The 13199-nt window shown below is 55.0% G+C and overlaps 1 protein-coding gene across 1 annotated transcript in view; it reads right to left on the bottom strand.

The window, feature by feature from the left end:
• Nucleotides 1-5411: 5411 nt before the first annotated feature.
• The window catches only part of KNDC1 (kinase non-catalytic C-lobe domain containing 1), a 52280-nt gene continuing 44492 nt past the window's right edge, over nucleotides 5412-13199 (bottom strand). Inside the window, exons 27-30 of the mRNA XM_020880005.2 lie at nucleotides 9900-10022; nucleotides 9761-9820; nucleotides 8779-8936; nucleotides 5412-7140 (exon numbers count right to left, since the gene is read on the bottom strand). Of these exons, the coding sequence (XP_020735664.2) occupies nucleotides 6909-7140; nucleotides 8779-8936; nucleotides 9761-9820; nucleotides 9900-10022 (573 nt within the window). The 3' untranslated portion in view covers nucleotides 5412-6908. The remainder of the gene's footprint in view (nucleotides 7141-8778; nucleotides 8937-9760; nucleotides 9821-9899; nucleotides 10023-13199) is intronic.

The following is a 13199-nucleotide window of genomic DNA, read 5'->3' as shown; positions in this document are numbered from 1 at the left end:
TCACCGCTGTCTGCTGGATCTGATGGAGAGCTAGGCCATTGGTAAAACTTGGTGTCGTAATTTACATACATTGCACATAAAGGGACTTTCTTATTCTGATAAAGAATGGCCACCGCCAACATTGTTTACTAGAGTGTTAAGCCTTACTCCCTGAGATACTAAGGGTAAGAGAAGGGTGCCCAAATTTACAGCTTCTGCTCAGCCTTCTAGAAGTCCTAGCCAGAGAATAAACCAACAAAAAGGTGTGGGAAGTATATAGCCAGGGAAGAAGTGAAACAGTTCTCCTTGCACATGATATGGTGGTACACGTGGAAAGTGCAAAATCTACAGGCACAGTCAGAAGTAATGAGCTTTGCAAGGTCATTGAATACAAAAATGAACAAAAATCAGTTGTATTTAGTGTCTACTAACTACGGAGAAGCAATGGCACCCCACTCCAGTACTCTTGCCTGGAAAATCCCATGGATGGAGGAGCCTCTTGGGCTGCAGTTCATGGGGTCACTAAGAGTGGGACACAACTGAGTAACTTCACTTTCACTTTTCACTTTCATGCACTGGAGAAGGAAATGGCAACCCACTCCAGTGTTCTTGCCTGGAGAATCCCAGGGACGCGGGAGCCTGGTGGGCTGCCGTCTGTAGGGTTACACAGAGTTGGACACGACTGAAGTGAGTTAGCAGCAGCGGCAGCATGCTAACTACAGTAGTTTAATAAAACTCCTCGTTGTTGTTCAGTTGCTAAGTCGTGTGCCACTCTTTGAGACCCCATGCACTGCAACACACCAGGCCTCCCTGTCCTTCACTATCTGCAGAAGCTTGCTCAAACTCCCGTCCATTGAGTCCGTGGTGCCTCCAGCCATCTCATCTTCCGTCATCCCCTTCTCTTCCTGCCTTCAGTCTTTCCCAGCATCAGGGTCTTTTCCAATGAGTCAGCTCTTCAGACCAGGTGGCCAAAATATTGCAGCTTCACCTTCAGCATTAGTCCTTCCAATGAATATTTAGGATTGATTTTCTTTTGAATTGACTGGTTTGATCTCTTTGCCATCCATGGGACTCTCGAGGTTTCTCCAATACCACAGTTTGAAAGCATCAGTTGTTAGACACGCAGCCTTCTATATGGTCCAACTCTCACATCCATACCTGATTACTGGAAAATCAATAGCTTTGACTAGACAGACCTTTTTTGGCAAAGTGATGTCTCTGCTTTTTAATATGCTGTCTAGGTTTGTCAAAACTCTTCTCCCAAGGAACAAGCATTTTTAATTTCATGGCTGCAGTCACCATCTGCAGTGATTTTGGAGCCCAAGAAATTAAAATCTGCAACTGCTTCCACTTTTTCCCCATCTATTAACCATGAAGTGATGGGACTGGATGCCGTGACCTTAGTTTTTTAAATACTGAGTTTTAAACCAGCTTTTTCACTCTCCTCTTTTACCCTCAAGAGGCTCTAGTTCCTCTTCGCTTTCTGCCGTTAGACTGGTGTCATCTGCATGTCCAACATTGATATTTCTGCCAGCAATCTTGATTCCAGCTTGTGATTCATCCAGCTTGGCATTTGCCATGATGTGCTCTACACAGAAGTTCAATAAGCTGGGTGACAGCATACAGCCTTGACGCACTTCTTTCCCAATCTGGAACCAGTCTATTGTCCTATGTCTGGTTCTAACTGTTGCTTCTTGACCTGCATACAGGTTTCTCAGCAGGCAGAGCAGTCTAGTATTCCCATCTCTTTAGGAATTTTCCAGCTCTGTCTTGACTCCCATCTTCGCAGTAACGGCAATGGTGTCTGTGATCTAGTCACCAACATGCAACTTTTTGCCTGCACCCAGGAGCTACACAGTTGAGGTGACCAACCAGGAGACTGTTGCCCAGATCACCGCTCAGGTAGCTTCATTGGAGGGCTTCCCTCCAGAAAATCAAGTTCTGCTCCTGGCAGGTACACCCCCAGAGGATGAAACTACCCTGGGCCAGTGTAAGGTGGAGGCTCTGAGCACTCCAGAGGTAGTCGGCTGCATGCTTGGAGGTAAAGCCCATGGTTCCCCGGCCCGTGCTAGGAAAGCAAGAGGTCAGACTCCCAAGGTGGCCAAACAGGAGAAGAAGAAGGAGACGGGCCGGATCGAGAGGCACACGCAGTGCAACCAGCGCTTTGCCACTGTCGTGCCCACGTTAGGGAAGAAGAAGGTCCCGATGCAACTCTTCAGTCCTCTGTCATCTTGACTTTCTCTAATAAAACCGCTTAGCCCAATCCAAAAAAAAAAAGAATTTCCCACAGTTTGTTGTGATCCACACAGTCAAAGGCTTTTGGGTAGTCAATGAGGCAGAAGTAGATATTTTTCAGAAATTCTCTTGCTTTTTCTTTAATCTCTTGGATGTTGGCTTTTTGATCTCTGGTTTCTCTGCCTTTTCTAAATCCAGCTGGTACATCTGGAAGTTCTCAGTTCATGTACTGTTGAAGCCTACCTTGAAGGATTTTGAGCATTGCCTTGCTAGCATGTGAAATGAGTGCAGCTGTACAGTAGTTTGAGCATTCTTTGGCATGGCCCTTCTTTGGGATTGGAATGAAAAGTGACCCTTTCCAGTCCTGTGGCCCTCCTGAGTTTTCCAAATTTGCTGGCATATTGAGTGCAGCACTTTCACAGCGTTGTCTTTTAGGATTTGAAATAGTTCAGCTGGAATTCCATCACCTCCATTAGGTTTGTTTGTAGTGACGCTTCCTAGAGCCCACTTGACTTCCGCACTCCAAGATGCCTGGCTCTAGATGAGTGATCACACCATCGCGGTTATCTGGGTCATTAAGACCTTTCTTGTACAGTTTTTTGGTGTATTCTTGCCACCTCTTCTTAGTATCTTCTGCTTCTGTTAGGTCCTTGCTATTTCTGTCCTTTACTGTGCCCGTCTTTGCATGAAATGTTCCCTTGGTATCTCTAATTTTCTTGAAGAGATCTCTAGTCTTTCCCATTGTATTGCTTTCCTCTGTTTCTTTGCATTCTTCACTTAAGAAGGCTTTCTTGTCTCTCCTTGATATTCTCTGGAACTCTGCATTCAGTTGGATATATCTTTCCCTTCTTTGCCTTTCACTTCTCTTTTCTCAGCTGTTTGTAAAGCCTCCTCAGACAACCACTTTGCCTTCTTGCATTTCTTTTTCTTGGGAGTGGTTTTGGTCACCACCTTCTGTACAGTGTTATGAATCTCTCTGTAGTTCTTCAGGCACTTTGTCTGCACCAGATCTAATCCCTTGAATCTACTTGTAACCTCCACTGTATAGTCATAAGGGATTTGATTTAGGTCACAGCTAAATGGTCTAGTGGTTTCCCCTACTTTTCTTCAATTTAAACCTGAATTTTGCAGTAAACAGCTCCTGATCTGAGCCACAGTCAACTCCAAATCTTGTTTTTGCTGAGCTGCTCCATCTTCAGCTGCGAAGAATATAATCAGTCTGATTTCAGTGCTGACCATCTGGAGATGTCCATGTATAGCATCGTCTCTTGTGTTGTTGAAAGGGGGTGTTTGCCGTGACCATGTTCTCTTGGCAAAACTCTGTTGCCCTGCTTCATTTTGTACTCCAAGGCCAAGCTTGCCTGTTATTGCACATACCTCTTGACTTACTACTTTTGCATTCTAATCCCGTATGGTGGAAAGGACATTTTTGTTTGGGGTTAGTTCCAGAAGGTCTTCTTAGAACTGTTCGACTTCAGCTTCTTCTGCATTAGCGGTTGGGGCATAGACTCTGATTACTGTGATAGTGAATGGTTTGCCTTGGAAGCAGACCGAGATCACTCTGTCGTTTTTGAGATTTTCTGTCGTTTTTGAGACTGCGCCCGAGCACTGCGTTTCGGACTCCTAATTGACTCTGACGGCTCCTCCAGTTCTTCTAAGGGATTCTGCTCACAGTAAATATAATGGTCATCTGAACTAAATTCTCCCTTTCGTGTCCATTTTGATTCTTAAAACTCCTTGGTGTGGGATAATTCTAAGTCTGCACCTGGGTTATACAGACAGCAAAGAGTGCCTGATGTCTTTCTCGGCCGTGGAGCTTTGGCAAAGCCGAGAAGTCAATGGTTGCACAATCCTCCTGACTAACCCGCAGGGCCGCAGGCTCTCTGCTCACACCGCTCGTCCGCTCCAGCTGCGTTTAGTCATCCTGTGCCCTCGGCCTGCCCCCGGCCCTGGTCCCCTCTGGATCTTTTTCCCCATGTACTTGACACTTTGAGGAGACTGGTGGGTATTTTGAGGCTTGCGCCTCAATTTGGGTTTGTCTAGTGTCTTCTCATGATTAGACCGCGGTTCGAGGGCCTGGGATGAGACCCCAGAAGTGATGTGCCATCTGCTTAGTGCACGTTAGGGCGCACGATGCCTGCAGGCTGGGCCGTGGTGCTGACCCCCTCTCCAGTTAGGGTGAAGCCTGCGTCTCCCGCAGTGAGGGCACCCTCCTCCTGTCCTGCCCCGCGGGGTCCAGTTGCCCCCAACACACAAAGGCTGGAGGATGCACCTCTCGGGGCTGCCCTGCACACTGGGCGGGTTCCCCCGGTTCTTCCTTTCTCGTTCAGCTGTTGTTGACACCGGGCGTGGACTCAGACTTTGACCCTCCTCCTGGCCCACAGCCCATCACTGTCACACGTGGGGTGCACGTGGTCGGCTCTGGTTGGGGGAGCAGCTCTTTCCCTCTTGTTCTGTGACCTTTTGACCTGATCTATCTCTGTCCCCTTCCCCCCTTTAGCTCCTGACTCATCTGCTATGCTTTCCCTACCCCAGCCCTGGAATCAGCCAGTTAGCTGTTCCTTTTTTTTTTTTTTTTTTGAGACCTGAATGGTATCTGGAAACCAAGATTTGGGGGGGTCAGTGCTTTAGGGGCTGTGATTTGGGGGGCATTTCTGCTCCCCAGGGGATGTTTGGTAATGTCTGGAGAGTTGCAGGTTATCACAGCTGCGGTGGGGGGCGGGGAATGCTGCTGGCATCTAGAGGGCGGAGCCCAGAGATGCCAAGAAGACCCCCAGGCTCGGGAGGCCCCACAGCAGAGACCCCACCCGCGGTGCCCACCAGTCCTGCATTGCAGCAGCAGGACCCTTCCTGGTGATGACAAGCCTGGGGCGCCCCTCAGTCCCCCCGTGAGGACAAGCTGGCCAGCCGACCTGTGGGCTGTGGATGGGGGCTGGGTGGCTGGGCCCTGGAATGGGCAGGCTTCGTGGCTGTGGTGCCCGGGGGCGTCTGTGGGCAGCGACTGTGGGAGGCTGGCCGTCTCCTCTGGAGGCAGCTCGCAGGCCCCAGGGTGTGGGGCTTGGTCCTGGGGCCGCCTTGCCCTTGGCTTGTCAGCCGAGGTCACTGCCCCCCGCCCTCACGAGCAGCCCTGGGGACGTCGTGGCTGTGAGGAGCTCCCCAGACCCGCGGGGCGGACAAAGCTCGGGAGCCGTGGCGGCCTCTTGGTAGAAACAGCTTTATTAGAAACTGGGCTGCGTGACAGCGACATGCAGACGGGCGCGTGCGAGCCGAGGCCGCCGCCCCCGGGGCAGGGCGTTCAGCTGGAGCGTGTGCTCACGTGGCCGCCGACCCTGCTGAGTTCAAATGCTGCAAACCTAGGACCTGGTCTGCTGAACCGAATTCTCGCGTGGAAGCCACGTTAGGGCCAGGCGTGCCGCGCGCCTCCCGTTGTTTCACATATGCAGGAGCTAGGTGTCGGGAGTGGGTGTGTGTGTGGGAAAACACCCTGACATTAGAAATTCAGCATTTTATCAGTCATGGTTTTCCTTGAAATACCACTAGCTGGTTGTGCCAAAGAATCACTAATCCTAAAACTCAAAAGAAGAATCTTGGGTCTTGCAGCGATTTGCAATGTAAGAACGCTGGTGCCTGGGACGGTCCGGGGCTCTGGCCTCCCTGCTGTGGGGGTGTGATGATCCGCCCTGGTCCCCAAGCCGCCAGCCGAGTGTGTCCTGCCCGCGCTGGTCAAGCCGACACCAGCGGGCCGATGGAAACAGCCCTGGGGAGCACTCGGTGCCCCTGAGGCGGCAGGTGCCTCTCCTCTCCGAAAGCGCCGTGGCTGCCAACCGTGGGGGGCGCCGCAGGTGTGTGTTGCATGCACGACTGCTGAAGGTGTCCAGGACCACCCCCAGGCGCCCCCCACCCAGTGGGGTCACAGAGGGACCACTGAGCCCGCTGAGGCTGCCTCGGCTTTGGAGCTGCCGTCTGAGTCCTGCGCCCTTGGACGCGGGGCCTTGGCACAGGGGTTCCCGCCCCATGGGGACATGTTCTCAGTGGCGGGTGGTGGGCACTGGGGCCATGGGGCACTGGGAGTGGCCAGGTGGGAGCTGCGAGGCCCTGGCAGGCAGCAGGAAGCTGGCCAGGGTGAAGGCTGCGAGGCTTGGGCACCCCCACCCCTCCAGGACAGAGAGAGCAGCCAGCGCTCGGGGCAGAGGGCAGGATGTCTGGCAGGGGTGAACTGTGTGAGCCCAGGGCTGGGCTGCGGCCCCCGGAAGCCTCAGGGGTTCACACAGAAGGTTCCAGAACCCTTGGGAATCTGTCGTTAGCAGGGGGACCAGGGATCCGTCTCGGCCCTCTGTTGTGGCAGACACAGGCAGGCTCACGCAAACACTGCTCGGGGGCACCATCCAGGTTACAGTCCGAGGGGTGTGGGAGTGTGGGGCTCTGGAAGCAGGCTGGGCAGCTGGCAGGCTGGGCGGAAGCTGTTTGTCTCTTGAGAAACATAAAGAGCATTCGGGGGTTCGGCTCCTGGGGAGCCTACTCACCCTGGTCTGGTTTGCATCTTACATCTTTCAATTTACAGTCAGCCTCCTGGTGCCGTCACTAGGTCTGGGTCTGAGCCCACGCTCCGTCCGATGCCCCTCCTGGGCTGCAGGGGGTCCCCGTCCACCCCCGGCCTGCCCCATGTGCACCCCACGCCCTGGCCGCCACCTCCGCTACTGGAACGTGGCTCTCATCCTCCGCAGCTTGTCCTGGATCTTCCGGGAGTGCTTCTCGCTGGCCCCCTGCCGGGGGCCCGACCCACTGTCCGCCGCCAGCACAGCGATGTCGGCCCCGCTGAAGCGGGCGATTCTCTGCTTGAGCTGGGACTGCAGCTTGGGGTCGGGGGCGAACGTGTAGGGGTTCTCCTGGAACGCATGGACCTGGCTCGCCACCTTGGCGATGTTTCTGTGTTGGGAAGAAACGGGACATGAGTTTGCATGAGTCTCGGGGGCAGTGTTGCAGCTGGTGGGCACTGGCCAGTCCCAGCCAAGCTGCGTCAGAGTTCAAACCGCGAGGGGCCAGTTTGCTGTTTAATCACAGGCCAGACCTCATTTCAGGGCCCAGGCGTGTTCATCCACCTGCCCCATGTCTGTCCATCCCTCCCTCCCTCTCTCTGTCCGTCCAGCTTTCATTCCACAAACGCTGACTGGAGATGTACTGTGGGAGGCCTGGTCAGTGCTGAAATCCCCACGATAAGGAAGCGTGAGGCAGCTCGAGGCAGCAAACAGATGCACATGGGCCATTCCATCCGGGCGGGTTCGGTGCTCTGCGCTTTGCCCCAGCCCCGTTCAGTGACGTGGCACCCAGGGAACCGGCCACGCAGGGAGCCAGCCTTTGCCCCCCAGAGCGGGGTGTCAGGCTGCAGCCAGCACTCCGCGGGGCGTCATCCGGAAAACAGGGGTCTCTGAGCTGCAGGCCTTGGTTCTGCCTGGGGAGGCTATGGACTCCCCAGACACATGTGCCCACCCTGGTTTTGGGCGAAGATGTGGTGTGTTCCATGTGAATGCCTTCATTGTTAATGAGGAGACGGGGTGCAAATACACGCACCCGTGAACCACGTCAGAAGAGCAGACACAAGCAGAATCTGGCCAGGCCCTTCCTGGACTGTGGCCTCCCTTACTGCCCGCGTCCCCTTTGATCGCCATAGACCTCTTGCAGGAAGTGTGCACTGCGGATAATAGTGTTATCTCTAAACCGCCGCTTTCAGTGACTGAAGGGGTCTCACAAGCACAGCTGGGGGCGGTGGGGTCCGTGCCCCCTGGGCTCTGCTCGCAAAGCCAGGATGCTGCCCTTGACCCCGAGGAGGCTGGGCCAGCCTCCACCTGACTGTGGTGTGAATGGCGTGGGCAGGGCGGGCAGGATGGAGTTGTGGTGGGGGGGGTCCTTGCAGACAGGCTGGCCCTGAGCTGGAGGCACGCGCTGCAGAACCTGGACCCCCCAACCCGGGCAAGTCACGTGAGGGGAGCTTGTAGCAGCCTGGGCCGGGGTGAGGGCTGGGTGGGGGCAGCGGGTCCAGGCCTCAGAGGAATAGGAGGAATGGGGAGACCCCTCACGTGACTTGCTCTCCTGTGGGCCCCTCATCTGGCTGGCTCACCTGTGGGCCCCTCACCTGGCTGGCTCACCTGTGGGCCCCTCACCTGAGCTTCCTCACCTGCGGGCCCCTCACCTGAGCTTCCTCACCTGCAGGCCCCTCACCTGGCTGGCTCGCCTGTGGGCCCCTCACCTGGCTGGCTCACCTGCGGGCCCCTCACCTGAGCTCCCTCACCTGCGGGCCCCTCACCTGAGCTTCCTCCACCTGCGGGCCCCTCACCTGAGCTTCCTCCACCTGCGGGCCCCTCACCTGAGCTCCCTCACCTGCGGGCCCCTCACCTGAGCTTCCTCACCTGCGGGCCCCTCACCTGAGCTTCCTCACCTGTGGGCCCCTCACCTGGCTGGCTCACTTGCGGGCCCCTCACCTGAGCTCCCTCACCTGCGGGCCCCTCACCTGAGCTTCCTCCACCTGTGGGCCCCTCACCTGAGCTCCCTCACCTGCGGGCCCCTCACCTGAGCTTGCTCCACCTGTGGGCCCCGTTGGTCATGGTGAAGCCGCCCGTCTCCAGCTGCTGGATGTGCATGGCCAGCAGGTGGGCCGAGGGCAGGGTGGGCTGGGCCCTGAGGCGCCGTCCTTCCATCAGACACAGGCTGTCGCTCTTCAGGAAGACCTGGGACCCAGACGGGCATGGGGTGAGCAGGGGTAAGGGGGGGTCCCAGGCGCCCAGCAGGGCCAGTCGGTACATGGGGGCACCGCACCTCGATTTGCCATCCAATTCAAAATGCCCTTTGGCTCCCGGGTTGGGGAGTCCAGGTTCTGCAGCGCGTGGGCACAGGAGGAACACTGACCCCCCAGAAAGCTGTGCGCTTCTGGCTGCTGAAGTGCTGGTTCCAGAAGCGCGCCGAGGGACACCCACCCAAGTCAGACCAAGTGCTGGCCAGCGGCAGGGCCCCGAGGGACGCTCACCCAAGTCAGACTGAGCTCTGGCCAGCGGCAGGGCCCCGAGGGACCCTCACCCAAGTCAGACCAAGTACTGGCCAGCGGCAGGGCCCCAAGGGACGCTCACCCAAGTCAGACTGAGCGCTGGCCAGCGGCAGGGCCCCAGGTCTGCTGTCAGCCGAGGACACATGGGAGCCCTCCCGCTAGCAGAGAGCTGGACCAGGGCTGGACCCAGGCTGCTCCTGGCACCTGGCCCCATCAGCCAGAGGCTGTGTCCTCACCGACTGTCTCTCGAGAGGCAGCCAGGAGGCACCCACACGCCCCGCGGCAGTCAGACCCGTGAGGCACAGTCGCCAGGCAGGGCTCCTGGAGCGTCCCTGCCGCCTCTGCCGGGGAGACGGGGTGGCCCCAGGGGAGACGGGGAGGCCATACATGGTCCTGGGGGGCCGTGGGGGTGGGCGCTGTGAGGCAGGCAGCCAGGCAACCCGTCCCGCCACCCATCACCCACCTCCCCTGGGGGGATGAGAGCTCCCCGGAGCTCATGCACACTGGTACCTCCACAGCTTTCAGCTCCTCCATGACCTCCGCTATCTTCGCAGGCAGAATTCTCCAGGCCTAAAATAAAAGCACAGGTGAAACCCCGGCCCCACAGGGGCTTCCTGCCTGGCTGCGGCCGCGCCCCCGAGGAACGCACCGGGGACTGTCGCACAGCTGTGTGCTCCAGGCCGCCCAGGATCTGCATGGCTGTGGCGAAGTTCCTCTGCTCGTAGCAAGACTTCGCGATCAGCAGAAACTTGGAAAGCAGGTTCACCTGCAGCTGAAACCAGAGGAAGAGACACTCATCCTGAGCTCCGAGGGTCGAGGGGCAGGGTCGCTGATGGGGTGGGCGGAGTGGGTGGAGAGGGATGGGGACGGAGAGAGGCACAGAGGCAGGCCAGGGGCCCTCAGTGATCCCTGGACAAACCTTGGCTCGGGACAGATGGGGCAGCAGGGAACATCCCTCTGGGAGTGGGGCCCACAGGGAGCCCGGCAGCTTCTCGTCTGCCTGGCGGGCGGGACGGGGTTGTGGCGCCTGCTTCCACGGGGCCACTGGTCTGCAGGGCAGAGCGCTGGGTTGGCTGGGAGCCCCCAGCACTGCCCCTCACTCCGGAGGGAGTCTCTGCCCACGACCCAGTGCACGGCCCCTCAGTCAGTGCTTGGATTTCACATGACTCCAGTGACTTCTGGAAGATTCTGGAGGGTTCACTTGACCCCTCCTTTCAGAGGTGCTGCATCCTGCGGACTGTCGCCACAGCCAGCGCCGCCCTTCCGGGGGGGACACCACCTGCAACCCACCACACGCCCTGCTCCTGGGCTTGGCCGGCGCCTGGGTCCCGGGACGGCCTGGGGGGTCACTCAGCACGTGGCCGTCCCCCTGCCTGGTGGGAGGACGTTTACACGCCTGCTTATCCCATTGATGTCTGTTTTCTTCACAGGTCTGAACAGATGCAAATCAGGAGGTCTCCAGCCAGTGCAGGCAGAGCTGTCCCCATACGGGGGCTGGCTCGTACGCTGGAGTCCCGTGGTGGGCTCCTGTGGTGACCGGCCTCCGCCCCAGGCTCAGCACTGTGGCCTCTGTCCCCCGCTGTCCCCACGTGGGGCTGAGACACTTCCCGGGATGGCTGGTGCGCTGCATGCTTGATCCTTTGCCGTCGGTGGAAACGGCGGCGTCCTCATCTCAGCTGCTGTGTCCCGTGACTTCTGCACCCTCTGCTGAAGCCAGAGTCCTCATTTCCCTTTGTTCCTACCGTTGCTCATCTAAAACAAGGGCTTCCCTGGTGGCTCGGGTGGTGAAGAATCCGCCTGCAGTGCGGGAGACCTGGGCTCGATCCCTGGGTCGGGAAGATCCCCTGGAGAAGGGAAAGGCTGTCCACTCCAGTATTCTGGCCTGGAGAAGTCCACGGACTGTATAGTCCCTGGGGTTGCAGAGTCAGACACGACTGAGTGACTTTCACTTCTACTTTCAGACATATCACGTCGTTTCTTTTTCTTTGTGACCTTGTGTTTCCACGTTCCCAGGGATGTGATCCGAACGGGATGCGCTATTACCTCTAAGGCTTTTGTTCAGTTCAGTCGCTCAGTCGTGTCCGACTCTTTGTGACCCCATGGGCTGCAGCACACCAGGCCTCCCTGTCCATCACCAACTCCCAGAGCTTGCTCAAACTCATGTCCATCGAGTTGGTGATGCCATCCAGCCATCTCATCCTCTGTCGTCCCCTTCTCCTGCCTTCAATCTTTCCCAGCATCAGGGTCTTTTCAAATGAGTCGGTTCTTCGCATCAGGTGGCCAAAGTATTGGAGTTTCAGCTTCAACATTAGTCCTTCCAATGAACACCCAGGACTGATTTCCTTCAGGATGGACTGGTTGGATCTTCTTGCAGTCCAAGGGACTCTCAAGAGTCTTCTCCAACACCACAGTTCAAAAGCATCAATTCTTCAGCACTCAGCTTTCTTTATAGTCCTAACTCTCACATCCATACATGACTACTGGAAAAACCATAGCCTTGACCAGATTGACTTTTGCTGGCAAAGTAATGTCTCTGCTTTTTAATAAGCTATCTAGGTTGGTCATAACTTTCCTTCCAAGGAGTAAGGATCTTTTAATTTCATGGCTGCAGTCACCCTCTGCAGTGATTTTGGAGCCCAGAAAAATAACGTCAGCCACTGTTTCCACATCTATTTACCATGAAGTGATGGGACTGGATGCCATGATCTTAGTTTTCTGAAAGTTGAGCTTTAAGTCAACTTTTTCACTCCTCTTTCACTTTCATCATGAGGCTCTTTAGTTCTTCACTTTCTGCCATGAGGTGTCATCTGCATATCTGAGGATATTCATATTTCTCCCGGCAATCTTAATTCCAGCTTGTGCTTCATCCAGCCCAGCATTTCTCATGATGTACTCTGCATATAAGTTAAATAAGCAGGGTGACAATATATAGCCTTGACCTACTCCTTTCCCTATTTGGAACCAGTCTGTTGTTCCATGTCCAGTTCTAACTTGCTTCCTGACCTGCATACAGATTTCTCAAGAGGCAGGTCAGGGGGTCTGATATTCTCATCGCTTTCAGAATTTCCCACACTTTATTGTGACCCACACAGTCAAAGGCTTTGGCATAGTCAATAAAACAGAAATAGATGTTTTTTCTGAATCTCTTACTTTTTCAATGATCCAGAGAGTGTTGGCAATTTGATCTCTGGTTCCTCTGCCTTTTCTAAATCCAGCTTGGACATCTGGAAGTTCAAGGTTCATGTATTGTTGAAACCTGGCTTGGAGAATTTTTAGCTTTACTTTACTAGTGTGTGAGATGAGTGCAGTTGTGCAGTAGTTTGAGCATTCTTTGGCACTGCCTTTGAGATTGGAATGAAAACTGACCTTTTCCAGTCCTGTGGCCACTGCTGAGTTTTCCAAATTTGTTGGCATATTGAGTGCAGCACTTTCACAGCATCATCTTTTAGGACTTGAAATAGCTCAACTGGAATTCCATCACCTCCACTAGCTTTGTTCATAGTGATGCTTCCTAAGGCCCACTTGATTTCACACTCCAGGATGTCTGGCTCTAGGTGAGTTATCACACCATTGTGATTATCTGGGTCGTGAAGATCTTTTTTGTACAGTTCTTCTGTGTATTCTTGCCACCTCTTCTTAGTATCTTCTGCTTCTGTTAGGTCCATAGCATTTCTGTCCTTTATTAAGCCCATCTTTGCATGAAATATTCCCTTGGTATCTCTAATTTTCTTGAAGAGATCTCTAGTCTTTCCCATTCTATTGTTTTCCTCTATTTCTTTGCACTAATCACTGAGGAAGGCTTTCTTATCTCTGCTTGCTATTCTTTGGAACTCTGCATTCAGATGGGTCCATTTTTCCTTTTCTCCTTTGGTTTTTGCTTCTCTTTTTTTAACAGCTATTTGTAAGGTCTCTTCAGACAGCCATTTTGCTTTTTTGCATTTCTTATTCT

Source organism: Odocoileus virginianus, chromosome 7 (assembly GCF_023699985.2).
Source record: "Odocoileus virginianus isolate 20LAN1187 ecotype Illinois chromosome 7, Ovbor_1.2, whole genome shotgun sequence".
Classification (NCBI taxonomy): Eukaryota; Metazoa; Chordata; class Mammalia; order Artiodactyla; family Cervidae; genus Odocoileus; species Odocoileus virginianus.
Note: the sequence above shows the minus strand (reverse complement) of the source record. Positions and strands in the feature narration are given on the sequence as shown.